Raw genomic sequence first — 21,099 nt, forward strand, 5'->3', positions numbered from 1 at the left:
CTAGAGAGGATGTTAGAAAAATTAAAGCTTAAAATGATTTGTAATTGGCAAAGGATGCTAAAGAACTGCAAAAAGGATTCCATCAAAAATGTTCAAAATAAAAGAATGAAAAATAGGGAAGCTGACAAAAAGAAGAAATGTTGAATGGCCAGCATTCTTATATGAAAATCATCTATATTATTGGTATTTAATTTTCACATCAGTTCTGCCATCATACATAGAACTGTGTTTAGAGATCTCTCCAACTATCTAATTTTATTCTGTCTTTGTTCTGTTTAATTCCTGCCCTTTCTGATAAAGAGGTGTTCTGTCTCAGTGATTGACTGAATCTCATCCAACAATCTCTGTAACAAGTTTGATATGAAGTGACATAGATGAACATTGATTATCCCACATGAAGTTAGCATGCAATTTCATATAATTTCTGTATAGGAAATCTATCATACTTTAAGGATTTACACATTTATATTACAATTAAAAAATACAAAATCAAAGCATTGTTTCAAGTGAGCAATGAAAGTATTTTAAAATGGATTAAAGTTTGCAAAGATTGTCTCAACTTAGAATTTTACACTGGATTTATAGTGGTTTACAACATAGTAATATACACATTTAATTGTAAATAAGTTTTATTTAATTTGAAGAATTGTGGGATAGATAGATAGATGATGATAGATAAAGGTAAAGGTTCCCCTCGCACATATGTGCTAGTTGTTCCTGAGTCTAGGGGGTGGTGTTCATCTCCGTTTCAAAGCCGAAGACGTCTCCGTGGTCATATGGCCAGCATGATTCAACGCCAAAGGCACACGGAACACTGTTACCTTCCCACCAAAGGTAATCCCTGTTAGATTCGGGCAATAACGAGGCAGGAGACCAGGATAGTGACAACAGCTCTTTACTATATGGTGAACCCAGCAGCCAGTGCTGGGAAAAACCTCTCTTTATATACAGTTTAGCCGGAGGCTTCAACCAATCAGCAACGTGCTATTTTCCCGCCAAAACTTTTAAAGATACATTACACTCCTTCCCTCCCAGAAAACACTTTACCAATATTTACATGAAATTAACATCTTATTTGTCAATGTAGTCACGCAAGTAGACTGGGCGTCTCCTGACTCTTTCGGACCTGCGCAATGCATTTTCTGGGAGTGAGTCGAGCTGACCGGAGGGACTGTTTGTTCCTCTCAGCTCCTCCTCTAGCCATCCGCCCTGGATTATTTGCAGAGTCGTCCCTGCTGTTTTCAGGAGGAACCGGTTGGCGTCGCTGGACCTCCTGGAACTCAGATAAGTCCTGCGTTTGCCCCGGGTTTGAGTCAGCTGTGGATTTATGCATTGAATAGTCAGGGTCTGTTTCGTCTAATTCTACTTTACCGGTTATGCGTTTCCTTATTTGATCTATGTGGTGTTTCCATACCCGGCCATCCTCTATCTCTACTAGATATGATTTTGGTCCTGTTATTTCTAGGATTTTTCCTGCTAACCAGGTCGGGCCCTCACTGTAGTTGTGTGCCCACACTAGGTCGCCTACTGCCATCTCTCTTGTTTTACCGTGTGCCCCTTTGTAACCGTCTGGTGTGTAGTTTGGGTTTAAATGGTCTAGTGGGCACCTAAGCTTCCGACCCATTAATAGCTCGGCCGGGCTGCAGCCAGTTGTTACACAGGGGGTTCTGTGTTGGACTGCTAGATATGTATCAATTTTTGTTTGCCAATCGCCTGGCCTGATTCTGGACAATGCTTCCTTTGCATCAACGAAACGTCTGCAAGGCCGTCGCAGGGTGGAAAGGCGCCGAGAGGACATGTCGGATGCCCTCCTCTGCCAAGTACCCTCAAACTGGGTTGCCGTGAATTGCGGGGTCACATCGGAGACTAAAGTGTCGGGCAACCCGTGGGTTACAAATAGGTGCCGTAGGACTGAAATCACGGCATCGGCTGTCATGGATCTCATGAGAATGATTTCCAGCCATTTGGAGTAGGCATCGACTACTACCAGAAAGGTTTGGCCGTGGAAGGGCCGCAAAATCGATATGGATCCTAGACCAGGGCCCTGGGGTCTCTCCCATTCCCGAATCGGGCCGTTGGGGTAGCGGTCTGGACTCCTGGCAGGCCTGGCATTTCCTACCCTTTCAGCAATTTCCGAGTCCATTAAGGGCCACCACACATAGCTTCGCTAGACCCTTCATTCTCACGATCCCTGGGTGACCTTCGTGAAGGAGATCCAATACCTTTTCCTCAATTTCTCCGGGATCACCACTGATCCCCCATAGCAGGCACCCCTTGAGCGAGAGTTCCCCACGTTTTTACAAACTCTTTAAAACGCCGCCCGGCGCAGCGGCCAACCTCTTGTACCCAACCAATTACAGTTCTTATTGTAATGTCCTTATACGAAGCCCGAGCCACCTCTTTGGATGTGACTGGGCCAGAGTCCAAAGAGTCAATTAGCAGAACTGGTATCCCCGGAGTGGGGTCTTCGATAGTCTCTGGTAACGGGCATCTGCTCAGGGCGTCTGCATGCCTAATTCCTTTCCTGGCCGGTGTAGTAATTTGTAAGAATACGCTGCCAGGAAGATAGTCCATCGGGTCAGTCTTGGCGAAAGTGCCACGGGCGTTGGGTCGCCTGCCAACAGACCTAGCAAGGTCTATGGTCCGTGATGATTTCAAAGTCACGACCAAATACATATTCATGGAATTTCTTTACTCCGGAGACTATAGCCAAGGCTTCCTTATCAAGCTGGCTATAATTCCTTTCAGTTGATGACATGGTTCGGGAGTAATATGCAATAGGGGCTTCTGTGCCATTTGGTAACCTGTGGCTGAGTACAGCCCCCACCCCATAGGGAGATGCATCGCAGCTTAACACTAATGGCAGCGTGCCATTGTATTGGATAAGGAGGCTATCACTCGATAGGAGATTCTTTACTCCTTCGAATGCCCTAGCTTCCGCCTTTCCCCAAGACCATGCGGCCGTCTTTGCTAGTAATTTATGAAGCGGCTCGGCTACTGTTGCCTTATTTCTTAAAAATACCGCGTAGAAATTGACCAGACCTAAGAATGCCTGCAACTCCGTTTTGTTCTTTGGAACCGGGGCCTTCCTGATGGCCCATACCTTGCTCTCAGTGGGGTGAATCCCTTCCCTGTCTATCCGGTAGCCCAGGAATTCCACAGACTCAACCCCGATCTGGCATTTGTTCAATTTAACTGTGAGACCGGCAGACCGGAAAATGCCCAAAACTTTTCGCAGCCTTGCTCCTAATTCCTCTAGATTCTCAGCGGATACCAGTACATCGTCAAAGTATGGTACCACCCTGGTAGTCCCTGCAATAGCCGCCCATTAGGTTCTGAAATAACCCTGGAGCCACACTAACCCCAAACTGTAACCGGGTACACTTAAAAGCCCCTCTGTGAGTCACAATTGTCTGCGCTTGGCTGTGCTGCTATCTACGGGCAGCTGTTGATAGGCTTGGGCCAAGTCTAGCTTGGCAAAACTTGCCCTTGCCCCATTGAGTGCAGTAAGTGCTGTACCACCGGACGGGTAAGCACTCTTTGCAACGCTTTGTTAAGCGTTGCCTTGTAGTCAGCGCAACCGGACCGATCCGTCCGGTTTGACTGGGGTGACTATAGGGGTCTCCCACTTAGCATGGTCAATTGGCACTAGAATTCCCTGGTTTACTAGCTTGTCCAGTTCCCGGTCAATCCTGGGCTTTAGGGCGAACGGGACCCTCCTAGCCTTTAGACGGATAGGGGCAACTTGGGGGTCTAAGTTAAAAGAGATAGGGGTCCCCGTGTACTTGCCCAGGCAGTCTCTGAAAACGCCCCAAATTCTTTCACGAGTGCGTCTTTGAGGTTGACTTCGTTTCTGAAGATTCCAGTCACTCCCATGCCCAATGCTCGGAACCAGTCCAGTCCCAACAAGCTTGGCAGGGTCCCATCGACTATGGTGATGGGCAGAGTTTTCTTGTATTGTCCATACTCGACGTGGACGGACGTTACCCCTCGAACAGGGATGCGATTCCTTGGTAGTCTTGTACCTTTAATTTCTGTGGTTGCAGCTTGCGCTTTGCGATGGCGGGTAAGGCTCTCACGAGTGTCCCAGGACATGATCGTGATCGATGAGCCGTGTCCACCTCCAATCGGCACGGCACCCCTCAATCTTTGCCTTTGTAAAGATTTTTTTCAAGGCGTGTTGATGCGTGACCCACTCTCACGACAGTCTGATTCAACCGCGCCTTTTTAAACTGACCATCGCGGGCAGCCGCCGTTCCGCCTGATTGGCCGGTTTGAATTTTTGGCGGGAAGGTTGGGGTGCTCGACAGGCCTGTGCTATGTGCCCTTCCTTTCGCACCCGATCGCATCCTTAAATTTGCATTGTTGTCGTTGGTGTTGCCCTCCGCAACTCGCGCAGTCACCCGGTCTTCTTTCTCCGGCCTCCCGTGTGGAAGACTCTTCCTCTTCCTCACCGTCCGACTCAGCCTGGATCTCCTCGTTGTGGACCGGGTTGATTTCGCACCAGCCGCTGGTGCGAGCAGCTTTTGTAGGGTTTCCGCCGCTTGGGTAGACATCTCGTGAGCCCTGGCTTCGTCCAGGCGTTTGCCAGCGTTAGGTTGCTTTTAGACAGCAGCCGCCCGCAAACGGATGTCCCTGACCCGCGGATGAGTTGCTCCAGCAATGCCTCATCCAAGTCTCGGTACTCGCAATGTCTTGAGGCTTTCCTCAGGGCGCCATGTATGCGCTGATGGACTCGCCTCTTGCTGTCTGCGCCCCGACCGAACCGCTGCACATACTTGACGGCGTTGGTGCATAATGGGCTTTCAATAAATTCTGCAGAGTTTGCCACGGTACCGACTGTACCGGCGTTGGCTCCGCCAGGGATTCTGCGGTGTCGAAAACTTCTGGACCGCAGTGGCTCAGGAAATACGCTCGTTTCTTGGACGACTTCCGGTATCCAGCGGCAACGGACGTCTGGAAGGCTTCTCCTGCCTCCAGCTGGGTCGAATGGCGCGCCGAGGCTGGCCAGGTGTTCGGACACCTGCCGCACGGACGGCTCGCCAGGGTCTCCCAGCCGACATACAGGACTGTGGGGACCCGATGCTGGCGCGTCCTAGGCTCGGCGGGTTCGAGGCCACAGGCGCGCCATTATTTTGGTCGTCGCCTGCCGCTGTGCCCGTGACACCGGGCATTGGATTTATAACTGCAGCAGCCTGGTGGTGAACAGGGAACGGAGAAGAATTGAGGAGGAGAAGGAAGGGAATATCGGTAAACGTGAGTGGACTGCTCCGAGTGCGGGGTTTTCTCCCCTGCGGTTGGAAGGAGCACGAGTTATTCTGGAGAGAGGAGAACTTAAAATAAGAAGATTACCGGTTTTGTGGAGCTCTGGAGAGAAGAGGTGATGGAGAAATTTAGGAGGGAAGGTTTGAGGCCCCTCCTTCTGGGGAACAGTGGTGGCGCCCAGCTTCCGCCTTCACTATGAGAATTTTGATGACATCACTTCCTTCGGCTTCCTGGTTGACTAACTGTACTCTGGACTCTGTTCCTGTGAGTGCCCCTGGTGGATCCGGAGGAAATTACAAGGATACTGTGCTTGCCTGAGGATTTTGATTTTTTTTTTCAAATGGCAAAAGGTCAGAGACCAACTGCTGGAGAGATGGAGAGAATTTGGAAAAGTTATCCAACATGGACAAGAAACTGGATGATTTGCAAAGAGGCCAAACGGAAATAAGAGCAGAAATTGTGACTATCCAAAAGGATTTAAAGGATACTCAACAAGTCTCAGCAGAAAACAAGCAGAAAGTGGAAGGTCTGGAGGGTGAAATGCGGGCAGTGCAGAAAAGAGAGGAGACGACAGGCAATGCTGTGCTTGACCACAGATGGATAAAATGTCTTATTTCCTTAGGTTTCAAAATTTGGAAGAAGTGGACCAAGAAGACTTGAGAGATGTTGTGACTAAATTGTTGGGAGAATTTCTTGGGAGAGGTGTTGATTTCATGAATTGGGATGTGGATCGAGTTTATAGAGTTAATTCGCAATATGCACGCACGCATGCAGTTCCCAGAGAGGTTCATGTCAAATTTGTGAGAAGAGAGACGAGAGATGAAATTTTTAGAAAACATAGGAGTGGGGCACTGATTTACAGGGGCAGGGAGATAGCCATTCTGAGGCAGATTCCCAGACAGGTACGTGAAAAAGAAAGAAATATTATTTTTGTCAAGCAAATTGTACCAGAAGGAGTGGGCTTCAGATGGCTGATGCCAGAGGGATTGATGATTTTCCGGGAGGGCATTACGAAAAAATCAGTACAATTATGGAGGCTACGGCCTATGTGGAGGAACACAAAGCCTTCCTGGAATCAGATGACCCAGGAATTGAAGAAGGGAGGTTATAGATCATGGGTTGAAGCGGCTGCCGCTGTTGCCCTGAGTTGGGTCAGGCTGAACCCAGAGTTCTGAGATCCAAAACTAGGAAGTGATAAAGATATTTGGGATTGTGCTGGTTTTCCTTATTCTCTTTTGTACGATATTCTGTTTATTCTTGACTCTTCTTTATTACGTATTTAAAATTTGCAAACTTTGCTACTTCGTGTCACCTGCTTGCCTTATGGCTGTTGTATGTGTTAAAAAATTTGAGTAAAATTCTTATTTTAGATAAGAAAAATGAAAATTTACCATACCTGATATGTATTTGTATAAACCTTTTTTGACTAATAAAAACTTTTTGAACAGGAAATACGCTCGTTTCCTGTTGTCTGAAACTCCTTGAAGTTCGTTCGCCTCGAGGAAACACTCGAAACGAGCCATGTATGACCCCCATTTTTCCTTGGCTGGGTCGAATGGTGCTGGCGGTGTGTAGCCGGACATCGCTGCTTGTTTGCTGGGTTCTCTTCCTGGTGAGTTCAGCTCTTTTCCTGGCGCCTAGCCTCGAGATCCCATCCTCGTCGCCAGTGTTAGATTCGGGCAATAACGAGGCTGGAGACCAGGATAGTGACAACAGCTCTTTACTATATGGTGAACCCAGCTGCCAGTGCTGGGAAAAACCTCTCTTTATATACAGTTTAGCCGGAGGCTTCAACCAATCAGCAACGTGCTATTTTCCCGCCAAAACTTTTAAAGATACATTACAATCCCTATTTTTCTACTTGCATTTTTTTCGTGCTTTTGAACTGCTAGGTTGGCAGAAGCTGGGACAAGTAATGGGAGCTCACTCCATTACTTATTATTATTGTTTTGTTATTAGATATTAATAATAATAATAATAATAATAATAATAATAATAATAATAATAATAATAATAATAATAATAATAATTTATTATTAATTATGATAGATAGATAGATAGATAGATAGATAGATAGATAGATAGATAGATAGATAGATAGATAGATAGATAGATAGGAGAGACGGATGATAGTATGATAGATAGACAGACAGAGAGCCAGACACAATTGTGCTTTACATATAAAACGAATAAAAATTACTCTTAGTGCCTGATGGAGGCAGAATAGCTAAAACTACTTTATAAGTATTTTTTAAGAAGGCACCATTCCAGGAATTTGGATACATTTATTCAGCTGACACACAGGGGAACAATAACTTAGTTTGCTCATTCCCTTTGAATATATCCGATGAGATCACAGCATCAGAAAGAAATCTGTCAAATCACTATCTTATTTATTTTTTTAAAAAGCCTCTCACACAACTCCAGTATTTGCAGCCCCTTTATAGCTCTGTTTTCCTGGTAACAAGGCCAATCATGTTTTTATTGCTTGATGTTTCATGTTCATTCCCTTTATCAGCAAGTTCTTCTGGGTCTGGGCTAATATAGAAATATCCCATGATGGAGAAAATAACAAAGACGATAAAAAGGAGCATGGCAAAAAGGATGAATTCAGCCCACTGGAGAAAGAAAAAAGATTAAACAAAACATTACTTGCATTATTTATTTGCTTACAACAAATAATGTACTGCTCTTATTCTGATAATACAATGCAATCATATATCGGTTCTGACACATCTGCCTGAATATGAAAGTTGCATAGGAGGGGGAAGTCTGCCTATGAATTATCTGGGAGATTTAATCAGCATCTGTTTGTGGGGAAACGTACATGTATTTCCAGAATGATTAATTTTATTCTATACATATAGAATACCTGTAGTATGTTTTGTTTTATTTATTTATTTATTTATTTGTCAAGCATATATAAGATAACAGATAAAAGTATAAACATGATTATGAATACATGAAATGGATACAAATAAAAAGGGAACATTAGGACAGGGACGGTAGGCACGTTGGTGCACTTATGCACGTCCCTTACAGACCTATAATCCCTGATAACTGATTATGGGCATCAGTTTGCCAAACCAGTAGTAATTACCCCTCCTTGGCCCTACCCATGGCCAGCTGGTTGCTGCTCACCTCTTCTGGCCGCGATATTCCACAGAATTCAAAGTTAAATGCAGCAGAGAGAATGCTAACTTTTCTCTTTCCATTCAGAACAGAGCTGCTGCAGCCTGTCTCTTTAGTTCACAGGAGGGAGGGGGCCAGGAGGGAAACATAAAGGGAGCAGCAGCTCCGTTGTGAATGGAGGGAGAAAAGTTAGCAATCTCTCTGCCGCAGAATTCAATGTTAAATGCAGCAGAGAGAATGCTAACTTTTCTCCCTCCATTCACAAGGGAGCTGCTGCAGCCTGTCCCTTTTAAGGTAGTCCCCAGGAGGGAGGAGGATGGCGGGGAGCAGCTGGAATGGAGCTGTTTTTTTTGAAAGGCAGGAAAATGGGGAAGAGGATTTTCCTGCCTGTCATATATTCCTCAATCTCAGCACAGACTGAGGGAAGGATGGTAGGCAGGAATATTCCCCTCCACATTTTCCTGCCATTCGTGACAAGGAGTGGCTGGGAGGGGAGGGGCCGGTGAGGAGCCCCTCGATGTGAGTGATGTCGAGTTGGCCATGCCAACCCAGTCACATGACTACCCCCCCAACAAGCTATGCCCTTAGAACCAGTAGGGGAAATTTTTTAATTTCATCCCTGGTTTGGGGGAGAAACTACAGAGTCAGGTAGTGCATTTCAGGCATTGACCACTCTGTTGCTGAAGTCATATTTTCTGCAATTGTATTTGGAGCGGTTTACCATAAGTTTGTATCTATTGTGTATTGTTTTGGTTGAAGCTGAAGTAGTCACTGACAGGTAAATAATACTATAATGTTGAATTTTTGCAGTATAAAACAAAAGTAATTTATCTGGGGTTGCTGGTCAGAGTCCTTTAACTTCAAGCACTTTATACAGCCAAGCCTGTTTAACTTCAGCGTTATAACCCCAATGTCACTATCTCTCATCTCACCTCACCTCACAGGGTTGTTTTTGTGAGGAAAATAAGAAAAGGAAGGTGTGTTGGATATGTTCGCCTCCTTGAGTTATTTATAAAAATCATAAAGGTAGGATATAAATAAATAAACCAATGAAATAAAGAAATAATACAGATTATTTTCAGGATCAAAAGAATGTTGTATTGCAATTCAAATGTGAAACTCCTGAACCTTTTCTCCAGACTTGATTACTGAGAATATCCTTTCATGCAGAACATTTAACATCATGGAATGTCTTGGCAGGATAATCTATTGAGCTCAATCTCTTTTCCTTACACTGTAAAATGAATCCTTATTAACTGGTTTAGTTTTAGTAAACACTTGTAGAACAAGTTGATATGGTACGAATAGGTTTATTTGATTCCGATGATGCTAGAATTCTGAGATAATTCATTAACTAACTTGGAGCATAGCAGCATGGAAAATCTGACTAGAAGGACATTTCAGCATTTGTAGATTGCTGCTGAAAGTAGAGGATGCACATATATGAACACTAGCTGGACACCCATGCTTCGCTCCAAAACTATGTGCTTGGGCTTGATAAATTGACACTTACAGCCTGAAACCTAATGTAGAATATGTAACTCCGTAGCATCAGAGTGTGTTAATATAATGCAACTGGCAGTTGGAATGGGAAGGGGGCGTAGAATGTCGCAGCCCGCAGCATCTATTGGTATTCATCTGGCTAGCATCCTGTCAGTATGTGAGAGAGTTGAGGGGTGTTTAGAAATTCAAACAGTATTTGCTGTGTGAGCAGGAAGGAGACAGGAAGGAGGCTGGGCATGACTTAGCTCAACTGTTCTGTAGTAAAGTGCTTGCTGCTGTGAAAGTAAAACTGAAAATGAAACTCCTCTCCTCTGCTTGTGTTTTTCATTTGGAACAGTTTTCTTTTCAGGTGGGGAGAGGGAGTAGAATTCCTTAGCATCAGAGTGTGTTAATAATAATATAGGAAATATTAATTCTCTGATGGTCATTTAGAAAAATCGTTTCTTAGTGAGCACCTAGAAGCCAAGAGGAACATATATGGCAAATTTCAAGTTTGTAGACTTTACAGTTCTGGAGATTTTGTGATTATGGCATGAGTGGTTTTCACTTTATATATATAGATATGTGTCTATATGCTAGCCTATATTTTGAAAGCCTATCCCCTAAGTACCACATCTCCAATGGCTGTACTAAAAACCCTTATTTTCCATCTTGCTCATTTTCACCTGATGCATTTCAGCAATAAAGACTTGCTTAATTTCTGAAAGCAATTAAGGACCACTTGAACTAAGGAATTGTCTCAGAAGAAACACTCAGGAGATAAATTACTTTGCTCCTTTTTAGACAATAATTGACCCAAGATGGATGATTGTATCTCAGAGAACCTCAAGTGGCCATCAACCAGGGGTCAAATGCTAACGGATCGGACCGGGTCGCGTAATCTGGTAGCGATCATGGCTGGTAGCTCAGTGATCAGGTAGTGATGGCGGAGCAAAGCTCCACCCACCTGCCCGGGTGTCATTACTTTCTGGCTTTAACCAGGAGGTAATGTATTTTTTATCTTCTGCGCATCCGCAGAAGGTTTTGCACATGCGCAGAAGGTCTGTGTATTCATGTGACATGCACGCGCGCATGAGCGAAGTGAGCACATACGCACGGTACGTGCACCTCTGAGCCGGTAAGGAAAGTAACTAGATTTCATCCCTGCCATCAACCATCTTTTTAAGACTAACCTAGTCCCTTCTGATCACAGTTATTAAAAACTGAAAGGGGTCTTATTTACTGTACATGAAAACAATAGCTCGCCCACATTTACACATTTCCTTCTCCCACTTTTCTTACTTAAAGCCTTCTTCCTGCACTGCCCTCCTTTTAGGTCATTTAGATAGGACATTTAAAGAGAAAGAGAAAGGCCCACCATTTTATCAGTGGATGGGTTAAAGAAACAGGAGGGAGGGAGGGAGGGATAGAGAGCGGGTCCGTTTTACCACTTCACCAGTAGACTGATGAAAGAATAATTCACCATTTCTCTGGTTCAGCAACAAAATGGCTGAAGAGGGCAGTGACCAGTGACCAGAGAAACAAACTATCAAGGCATTGCCACAACAAATGAACCATAGCAAATGGATTGTAGAGTATTGCTTGTGCTGGCAGAGATTGGAGAACACTACTTTGACACAGAACATGAAAAAAATTGGAACATTAAGAGCAATACTGTTTATTCCTGCTTTATAAATTAAAAAAAGAAAAGAAAAGAAAACTCTCATGGTGGGACAAGAAAGAGATTAGGTTGAGGCTCAGGTATAAGATATTTTGCTAAATTTCATGTTTTCCATATTCTGAAATACCTTAGCAAAATTGACTGGAGGAGTAGCAAGCAATGTTCTTAACATGTAGCCACCCATGTTTAACTGTTGACCTTATTAATAAAACTTATTAAACTGTGGGTTTGTTTAAATCATTATTTATTAAATAAATGTATAATGAAAGTTGGACCATAAGAAAGGCTGAGCGCCAAAGAATTGAGGCCTTTGAACACTGGTGCTGGAGAAGACTCCTGCGAGTCCCTTGGACTGCAAGGCGATCAAACCGGTCAGTCCTAGAGGAGATCAATCCTGACTGCTTTTTAGAAGGCCAGATCCTGAAGATGAAACTCAAATACTTTGGCCACCTAATGAGAAGGAAGGACTCACTGGAGAAGAGCCTAATGCTGGGAAAGATTGAGGGCAAAAGAAGAATGCGACAACAGAGAACGAGGTGGCTGGATGGAGTCACTGAAGCAGTAGGCGTGAGCTTAAATGGACTCCAGAGAATGGTAGAGGACAGGAAGGCCTGGAGGAAAGTTATCTATACGGTTGTGATAGCTCAGACACAACTTTCCAATTAACAACAACAAAGTGTACAATTGGCTGGATTCTCAGAACACGCTAAACTATAAATTGCAACGGCTAGGTTCACACAACACCTTGTATGAAAACCAAACAAACCACATTATGCTTTAAAATCCTGGATGAACCAGGTAATTGACACAAATAATATAGATATTGTTACCTCATAATACTGTATGTGATGATCATTGGAGCTGGCAAATTTAGGGGGGAAATTACTTGGCATTCTGGAATGATCTTTCTAGTTAGTAGGTGGATGTAACAGAATCTTGAATGCCTGCCAAAGCTTCTCCAGCTCAACTTATTTCTAATGAATTAAGTGGAGTTTTGTGTTTTTTGCTGAAATTACTAAGGAATATTTTAGGTCATGGTTTTGCTCCCCAGGTCTATGAAACATTCATCAAATGATGGTTGCTTTGCATCACATGTAACTCCCAAATGGTTAGGATGTGCTATTAAATAGGAGAAACAATTTCAGGTGGGCAATAATAGTTTCTTCCATATGAAATCACATGAAACAATGTCAAAAATCACATCAAGGATATTTTGGGGATAAATTAGGGGTGTTATATTTAGGCAACAAATATTCAGTTGATCACTAGATGGCAGCAAAGAGATATTTTAGCATTAGCTTTTCTGCTCTCTAGTGGTTTTCTTGATTTTTGCATCCAGTTATGGTAGCCATAACTAGAAATACAAATGAGTTTAGCAGTTCTCATCAGACAACAGAATTTCGTGCTGATGTGGCTGTCCCTTTGAAGGGTCGCACTATATCCAGAAATGGACAAAAATATAGTGTGCGTGGAGTGTTCATTCTGCAAAAGAGCTTTCACAGGCTGGAAAATGATTGTATAAGAATCTAATTCTGCAATTTAGGAGAAATTTGGTGGCCTTGAGACACATGTAAATTGGCACTTAGAAGTCTAGATCAATGTGTTCGCTTGTTTTTAGTTTCATTTATATGAAGTGTTCTCTTTTTTTTTTACCAATAAACACCCATTATTATTGGTATTAACTGAAAGAAATGGGTGGGTGGATAGTCAACCCTTGCCCTAAGTTTTTTTTTCTTTGAGCTATGAATTTGTGAGAGTGGATACAACTAGAAGTGGCACTATCAATGGCCTATCCTTCTCATCAGTGCAGGTTAATCAGTCACAATTGCAATGCATTTCTTCCTCTTAATATAAGTTACTTACAAAGTTATTTCTGCATTTATGACTTATCTTTGGAAGTCAAGTGTCTTGATCATGCTTTTGAGTGTAGACAATCAGTCTTTCTGCCTGGCAACTTTAATTTGGCTATCCTTGTAAGAATTTGATTTCCATCATGTGCACTTCTATCTATTACCTGCCTATGTTCTAGAATATTGATTTGTCAGATACGTGGATATGTGCACACACTATATCAAAGCTAACTCTGTTCTCACCAACTCAATGGCCCAGTTTTATAGTACAGTAGTCCTGTGACAAACATGGATAGGGCCCTACGAAAGGCACAACACATTAATCTGTGATTAATTTAGCAATGGCTCATTCAGTTGATCCATATGCTTGGGTTTACACAACATATTAAACAGTTAATCTCATGAGCTGGTTTTATGTAACATGTTCATCTAAAATATGGTTGGCTAATTTGCAACTCAGTGTGTTTTATGAGAATCCTGGTAAAATAACCGAAGTGTTTGCTCCTGTATTTTAAGACTGAGTGAAGGAAGAGGTGCTTGGGCAAGGGAATCTTTTTCATTTCTTGCAACACAGTCACAAAGATAAGGAATGTCTAGTTGACATGTTGGCTATCTCACTTTAAATAATCAAGCTAGTGAGTATAAACATGTATCAGTTTGTAAGGTAGAAAGAGTCTGAATATTGATGAAATGCATTATTGAAAAGGAACTTAGAACTACGCCACCTTCGGTCCGACTTAAGCTAGTACATAAAATTATCTGCTACAATGTCCTACCTGTCAATAACTACTTCAGCTTCAACCACAACAACACACAAACACACAACAGTTACAAACTTAAGGCAAATCGTTCCAAACTTGATTGCAGAAAATACCATTTCAGCAACAGAGTGGTCAATGCCTGGAATGCACTACCTGACTCTGTGGTTTCTTCCACAAACCCCCAAAACTTTAACATTAGACTGTCTACTGTTGACCTCACCCCATTCCTAAGAGGTCTGTAAGGGGCCTGCATAAGCGCACCAACATGCTTATCATCCCTGTCCTACATTTATTCGTATCCATTTTATCAGCGAACCAGTAGTAGCAGCGGTGGGAGGCTCCAGCCACCCGCCCAGACATCATGAAATATGCTCTATGCATGCGCAGAAGTTTGCACGAGCGAACTGGTAGCAAAGGTAAGTGAAACCCACCACTGTATTTCATGTATTCATAATCATGCTTATACTTATATCTGTTATTGTATACATGCTTGACAAAATAAATAAAAAAAATAAAATAAATGAAGGAACAATGATGTGTACCAATCTAACTGTGGATCTGAAGGAAATGGGTTAACATCTTTGTTCAGTCATGAAACTCACTAAGTGATCTTGGGTCAACCTCCTGGCCTACTCATATTTTCTTGCTGCAAGTGAAAAAATGTGATAGATGTATTTCTGTATTTCAAGGAACTGAATAATATATGCTAGCCATACCTGTACCAGAGGTGCAGACTGGGCAACAATGAGCACAATAATATTTCCAAAGGCCACAGTTAACAACCAGCCAGCTTGCAGCACAGATTTCATACTAACAGGAGCCTGAAAAGGAGAAGGCATAAAACATTCTTAAATTTTTGGAAAATTAGTGTTCAGTATTCCCATTCAGTACTACCCTGGGACTCGCTCTTTGTCAGAGAGGAACACATTGTGGTTCTGAGACCGTGGCCCTTTCAGCAATTCAATAATTCCTGCAGCAGTGGTGGTGGGTTTCTACCAGTTTGCCCCGATTTGGGCAAACTGGTAGTGGCGGAGGCTCCACCCACCCACCTGGACATCATCACGGACGCTCTGCACATGTGCAGGAGGTTCTGCACATGTGCAGAGGTGCCATGTGTGAGTGAAGAGAGTGCACGCACGCACACACTCACAGTTCTGAACCAGTAGCGAAGGTAAATGAAATCCACTACTGTCCTGCAGTCAAATATGGCAGTGGATTCAGTGGGGGAACAATTACCATTCTGGAGCATCGTTAAGTAATCTGTTCATACTAACCAGGAAAATGATGGCTCACTTATATATCCTTGAATATCACTGTTTGATGCTACAATTATTGAGGGATGAAGATATGTGGGTGAACTCATTTCAAATCATTATCAGAACATGGCAACCTGAGAAGAGGATTCTGAGAGACTTTCTGTCTCCTCTGACAATGTTCACCTAAGCAGTATTCCCCTGCTTATGTCCAATGAGGATTCTCTTTATAATCTTATAGGAATTGCAGCAAAAGTCTTTGGAAATACGTGAAATCGGGAAAAAAAATCCTAGAATTGGGGAAATCTCACACAGCCTCTAAATTAATCTATTCTTCATCTTGCTTTTTCATTGTCCCAGGGTAAAACTGGATGTCTAAGATAAGTTGTTTTAATGTTTTATGGCTACTTTATTCTATTTATTGCTAATATCCAGATTGCTAAATTGTTGTGTAAATAAGCTGATTTGTGTTTGCTAGAGAATTGTAAAGTGTACATGTTTCCAATGATCAAGTACATCAAAACAGGTCCATCTTTTGGCCTAGCTATGCCAGCACTATTCAGACTAGCAGCAGCTTCCTGGAGTCTCAGACTCCAGGTTTGTTTCTCTCATCTCCTGACTTCGATCCTTTTTAAAAAAGTTGGAGATACCTGAATCAAATATGGGATAGGTAAAGCATTTCCTCTGCCTCTGCCTCTTTGCCCCTGACATCTGTACAACCTGATCCACAAATATGTCAGCACAAGGAAACATTGTGATTAAGGGTCCTTCGGGAGAAGGGCGGTATAAAAATTTAATAAATAAATAAATAAATAAATAAATAAATAAATAAATAAATAAATAAATAAGGGAACATTTGAAAGAAAGAGCACATGGCCCAACAAAAACCTGCTCCCAATTATATTTCCTGCCATGTGGTTATAAGCCTTACTAAATTTTTAAAATTGAAAGGATTACTCAGGATTACTTAGCATAACGCAGATTAGTTTTTCCAATTGTGTAATAAATTGTAAGTCACCTAATGTGACAGTTGCTAATATTTGGAACATACAAGGCTATCCCAAGAGGCCATTGTTCCTACTGGACTTGTAATTTCCATCTGTTTGACCTCATTGATATTTCAGAATATAGTCTGCCATTTTTGAATCAGATCTTGATTTTTTTTTATTCAAAGTGTTCATCTTTTATGATCTGTAGAAAGAATATCTCCTCTTCTTTTTTTTTAAACAATACCTTATTTGGACATCAAAACTGAACACCAGTAAATTACCATGTTTGCACACAATTAATACTGCTTTATAAAGCCACTCCTCATTGGTAAGTTTGTCATTCAGAAAAATGGTGCCTAAGCAATCCACATGACTAAGAGAGACACTGCAAAGATCACCTCATCTCATAAAGTTTTCTTGTGCAGTCATGCCAATGTTACTTTTACTTGAGCGTGCATTTTTGCCAGTCATAAAAATTCAGGCTTAAGCACATTTACACACATCTGGCTGCAGAAAATTAGTCAGAAAATTAATTTTTGGCAACTGTTTATTACCATTTATTAGCCTTGTATCCCTAAACAGTTGCTAACTGAAGCAGTTACTAAGTGAGGAGTAAGCTCAATACATAGGGGCAAGATAAAATGAAAGGATAGCTCTGAGTAGAAAATAACCAAGAGGGCTAGAAACAGGATAAGTTGATATTGGCAGAAGTCCAGCTGGAAGAAAGAGAAAGCCTAAATTATAAAATCTAAGAAAAAACTACTTTATTAAAAAGAAACACAGATATGTAAATGTGGGCAAGTAAGGTAATCAAACCTGCCCTGAGTCATTTAAATGGAGCAATGGAAGCCACATGGAAGATGAGAGCATTGTACAGCAACTCACCTTCTCATATTGAATAGAGTGGAGTGGAGTGGAGTGGAGTGGAGTGGAGAGGAATAGAATAGAATAGAATAGAATAGAATAGAATAGAATAGAATAGAATAGAATAGAATAGAATAGAATAGAATAGAATAGAATGAGCTGGAAAGGACCTTAGAGGTCTTTTAGTCCAGCCCCCTGCTCGAGCAGGAGAACTTATACCATTTCAGATAAGTGACTGTCTAGACTCTTCTTAAAAACATCCAATGATGGAGCATGATTTCTGGAAGCAAGCTGTTCCACTGGTTAATTGTCCTCCCTGTTAGGAAGTTTCTCCTTAATTCCAGGTTGCTTCTCTCTTTGATTAGTTTCTAACCATTTTTTCTTGTCCTGCCCTCTGGTGCTTTGGAGAATAATTTGAGCCCCTCTTCTTTGTGGCAGCCCCTCAAATACTGGAATACTGCTGTCATGTCATCCCTAATTCTTCTTTTCTTTAGACTAGCCAGACCCAAAACCTGCAGCCATTCTTCATATGTTTTAGTCTCCATCCAGCAGTGTCCCTCACATGCCTCACAGAGTAAGTCCCATCATGGCCAGGTTTGATAATGCAAGTAAATCCAAGTACCTGCTTACTTTTGTGTGAGCCCAGGTGGTGCAGTGGTTACAGTGCAGTACTGCAGGCTACTTCAGCTGACTGCTAGCTGCTGTTCGGCAGTTCAAATCTCACTGGCTCAAGGTTGACTCAGCCTTCCATCCTTCCAAGATGGGTAACATGAGGACCCAGATTGTTGGGGGCAATATGCTGACTCCGTAAACTGCTAGAGAGGGCTGTAAAAGCACTATAAAGTGATATATAAGTCTAAGTGCTACTGCTATTGCTGCTGACAGTATACTGTGGTAGAATATTTGGTCTTTTAATGTATTCATTTGTTTTGTTCTTTTAACAGGAAAAAATGTAAATCTACAAGGTTGGTAACCTCAGAACTGGGAAAAAATGCCTCACCCTTATCCCATTTTTAATCTCCTTTTTGCCAGCATCCTGGTGTTGTGTCAGAGGATGAGAAATAGCAATAGCAGTTAGACTTATATACCGCTTCACAGTGCTTTACAGTCCTCTCTAAGCAGTTTACAGAGTCAGCATATTGCCCTCAACAATCTGGGTCCTCATTTTACCCACCTCGGAAGGAGGGACGGCTGAGTCAACCTTGAGCCTGGTGAGATTCAAACTGCCAAATTGCAGTCAGCCAGCAGTCAGCAGAAGTAGCATGCAGTATTGCATTCTAACCACTGCGCCACCTCAGTTCTTCAATAAAATTTTAAAAAAAGATAGGATGCCTAGAAAAGTCCCAATTTTGCAGGGTATCTCTGAAAATTGATCTCAAAACTAAGAGAGTTAATTTTCTAGAAAGTAGTTCAAATTTCCTGTTTCTAAAGGTGAGAATTATTTTAACCCCAAATAGCCATTCAGTTGTTTTAGACTAAAAATAAATTGCAGATAGGTTTAGGATGATGCTTCCACAATACATTTAACATGGTTAAGTATATTGAATGAACAGGACTAATTTCTAACCTCAGAGTCACAACTGTGTTTTATGAAATGTTTTTCATATACACAATTAACTTCAAATCCTTTGTTTTTAGAAGTATGAAATAAAATACGATTTTAAACATTAAATTTGTGTTCTTAGAGCATGTAACATGTCTTACTAGTTATAATTAAGCATCTCCAGTTGATTTGATGAAGACATCATCAAAAACGCAGTACTTAGATTGATCAACAAAGACTGCTTCCTCCACCCCATAAGATGCTGGCAGAGTCACCAGATGGCTGGCCCAGAGATTCTCTGCCCCAATCTTCAAAGAAGAGTGAACATCTGAGGAGGGCGGTCTTATTCACAGAAAGAAATATTGGACAAAGACATGAGCATTATGATTCCTTGATCAGTGCTTTTTAGTCTTGACAATTATAAAAGGTGCCTGGGGAATTCTGGGAGGTGAAGTCCACTCAGCTTCAAGTTGCTAAAGTTAAGAAACACGACCCTAAGCCATAATCTCAGGCATACGCATTCATTGATCACCAAGATTAAACGGGGTCTGGACTGAGGTGCAAACTGCACTGACCTTGCCATTTAATCTCTTTGGACTTGGTTTTTGGCAGATAACCTTTTGCAACCTTTCATCTTATTTACTAAGGACTTTGGATTCAGGATGTCTTTCATTTATGAAATCCTAAGAACTGTACCTGGGAGTAAGAAAAAGCAAGGCCTGTAATGGAGAACATCACTTCCCCAGCTGATATTAACAGATACTGTGGAATCTGCCATGAAATATGGACATTGTTAGCTGGAATATCTTCTATCTTCCATGCTTTGAGTGTCTCTGTAGAAGCCTGGTTGGGAGGAGAAAATAGACATGTTGATGATGGATTAGCCAGTCCGAGTTAATGCAGAAGTTAGAATACAGTGGGGAAAAGCTTTCATTCTTAAAATTATAGCAGGGCTGTCCTCTTGGGCCCATTGAATTATGAACTTACTGATTGGACTGAAATAAAATCATTATTTCAAATGTCAGATAAAGCATTAGCAAACTCCATTTTTACTGGCAAGCTGTGGCACTGTTTATGAGATGTCCTTAATCACCATATAGGGAGAGACAACAAGGTTTCTCTTAAAAACTGAAAGAGGTGAACAGTAATTACATTATTCATTGGGCTGTGGAAAAATGTCAGGAATCCTTTCCAAAGAAATTTGGAGTTGACAAAAAGATTGGTCTTTGGAAGTAACTCTCCTAATCATTTACATTCTTTGGGTTATCCAAACTGCTACACCATTATGCATCATTCTGCTTCTTGTGCGTACCGCATAAAGTTCAATAGATCTATAGCAGAGTGCAATTAATTACAGCAGGCAGCTTTGGACAAAATCAGTGATTTTGTAAATAATAAGAATAGATATATAATGAAATGAAATATTACCAAGAGAAAATTAAAAATGGGCCAAATTGAATGGCATCAGTGGCAGTGTTTTACCATCCTGAGATATGCTAATAAACTCTTGGTTAATCACAGTCTTGTAATCTAGATCAGGGGTCTCCAACCTTGGTCCCTTTAAGACTTGTGGACTTCAACTCCCAGAGTTCCTCAGCCAGCTTTGCTTTGCTTTGCTGGCTGAGGGACTCTGGGAGTTGAAGCCCACAAGTCTTAAAGGGACCAAGGTTGGAAACCCCTGATCTAGATTCCCCTTTCCTCTGGGTGTAATCCAGTGGTGGGCTGCCGCTGGTTCAGACTGGTTCAGGCAAACCAGTAGTTCAGACAATCAGTTGGCCCTGCTCAACCACCCCCACCCTATCCTGTCCTCTATTTCCTTCTTTCTGGCTCAGCTGATTCACGCAGCACAGCTTATTTCCACGCCTCCACTGTTCTACTTACCGGGGTGGCCTTAGAAGGTAGGTAGCTGAGCTTCAAATTGCTGTATTTTGAACGCTGCGAAGCATGCGTGCGTGCACGAAACATGCGCTCACAGAACCAATTGTTAAACCAGTTGCAGCCCACCACTGGTGTAATCCACATAACTTTACAAAAATTAAGATGCAATTACTTAAAAGTTCTGAAATTTTTGCCCAGTCCAGAATATGATTATTTGTAGGTAAAGGTTGTTTCAATATCCAACACAAATAGTTAATATGAATTAATTATGAATGCACCAGAATGGGATACATTTTCTCTCAGATGATGTCCTATTATCCTTTATCATTGATAAAAGTTAGAATCCAACAACCTTTTATAGGTCACATGTGTATAATATGTGTTCACACTGCAGTTTCTGT

The 21,099-nt window shown here is 42.0% G+C and overlaps 1 protein-coding gene across 1 annotated transcript in view; it reads right to left on the reverse strand.

The window, feature by feature from the left end:
• Positions 1-7,302: 7,302 nt before the first annotated feature.
• The window catches only part of SLC15A2 (solute carrier family 15 member 2), a 79,582-nt gene continuing 65,785 nt past the window's right edge, over positions 7,303-21,099 (reverse strand). The window contains exons 20-22 of the mRNA XM_058195390.1: positions 19,517-19,663; positions 14,888-14,992; positions 7,303-7,883 (exon numbers count right to left, since the gene is read on the reverse strand). Of these exons, the coding sequence (XP_058051373.1) occupies positions 7,707-7,883; positions 14,888-14,992; positions 19,517-19,663 (429 nt within the window). The 3' untranslated portion in view covers positions 7,303-7,706. The remainder of the gene's footprint in view (positions 7,884-14,887; positions 14,993-19,516; positions 19,664-21,099) is intronic.

Source organism: Ahaetulla prasina, chromosome 1 (assembly GCF_028640845.1).
Source record: "Ahaetulla prasina isolate Xishuangbanna chromosome 1, ASM2864084v1, whole genome shotgun sequence".
In the NCBI taxonomy this organism is placed as follows: Eukaryota; Metazoa; Chordata; class Lepidosauria; order Squamata; family Colubridae; genus Ahaetulla; species Ahaetulla prasina.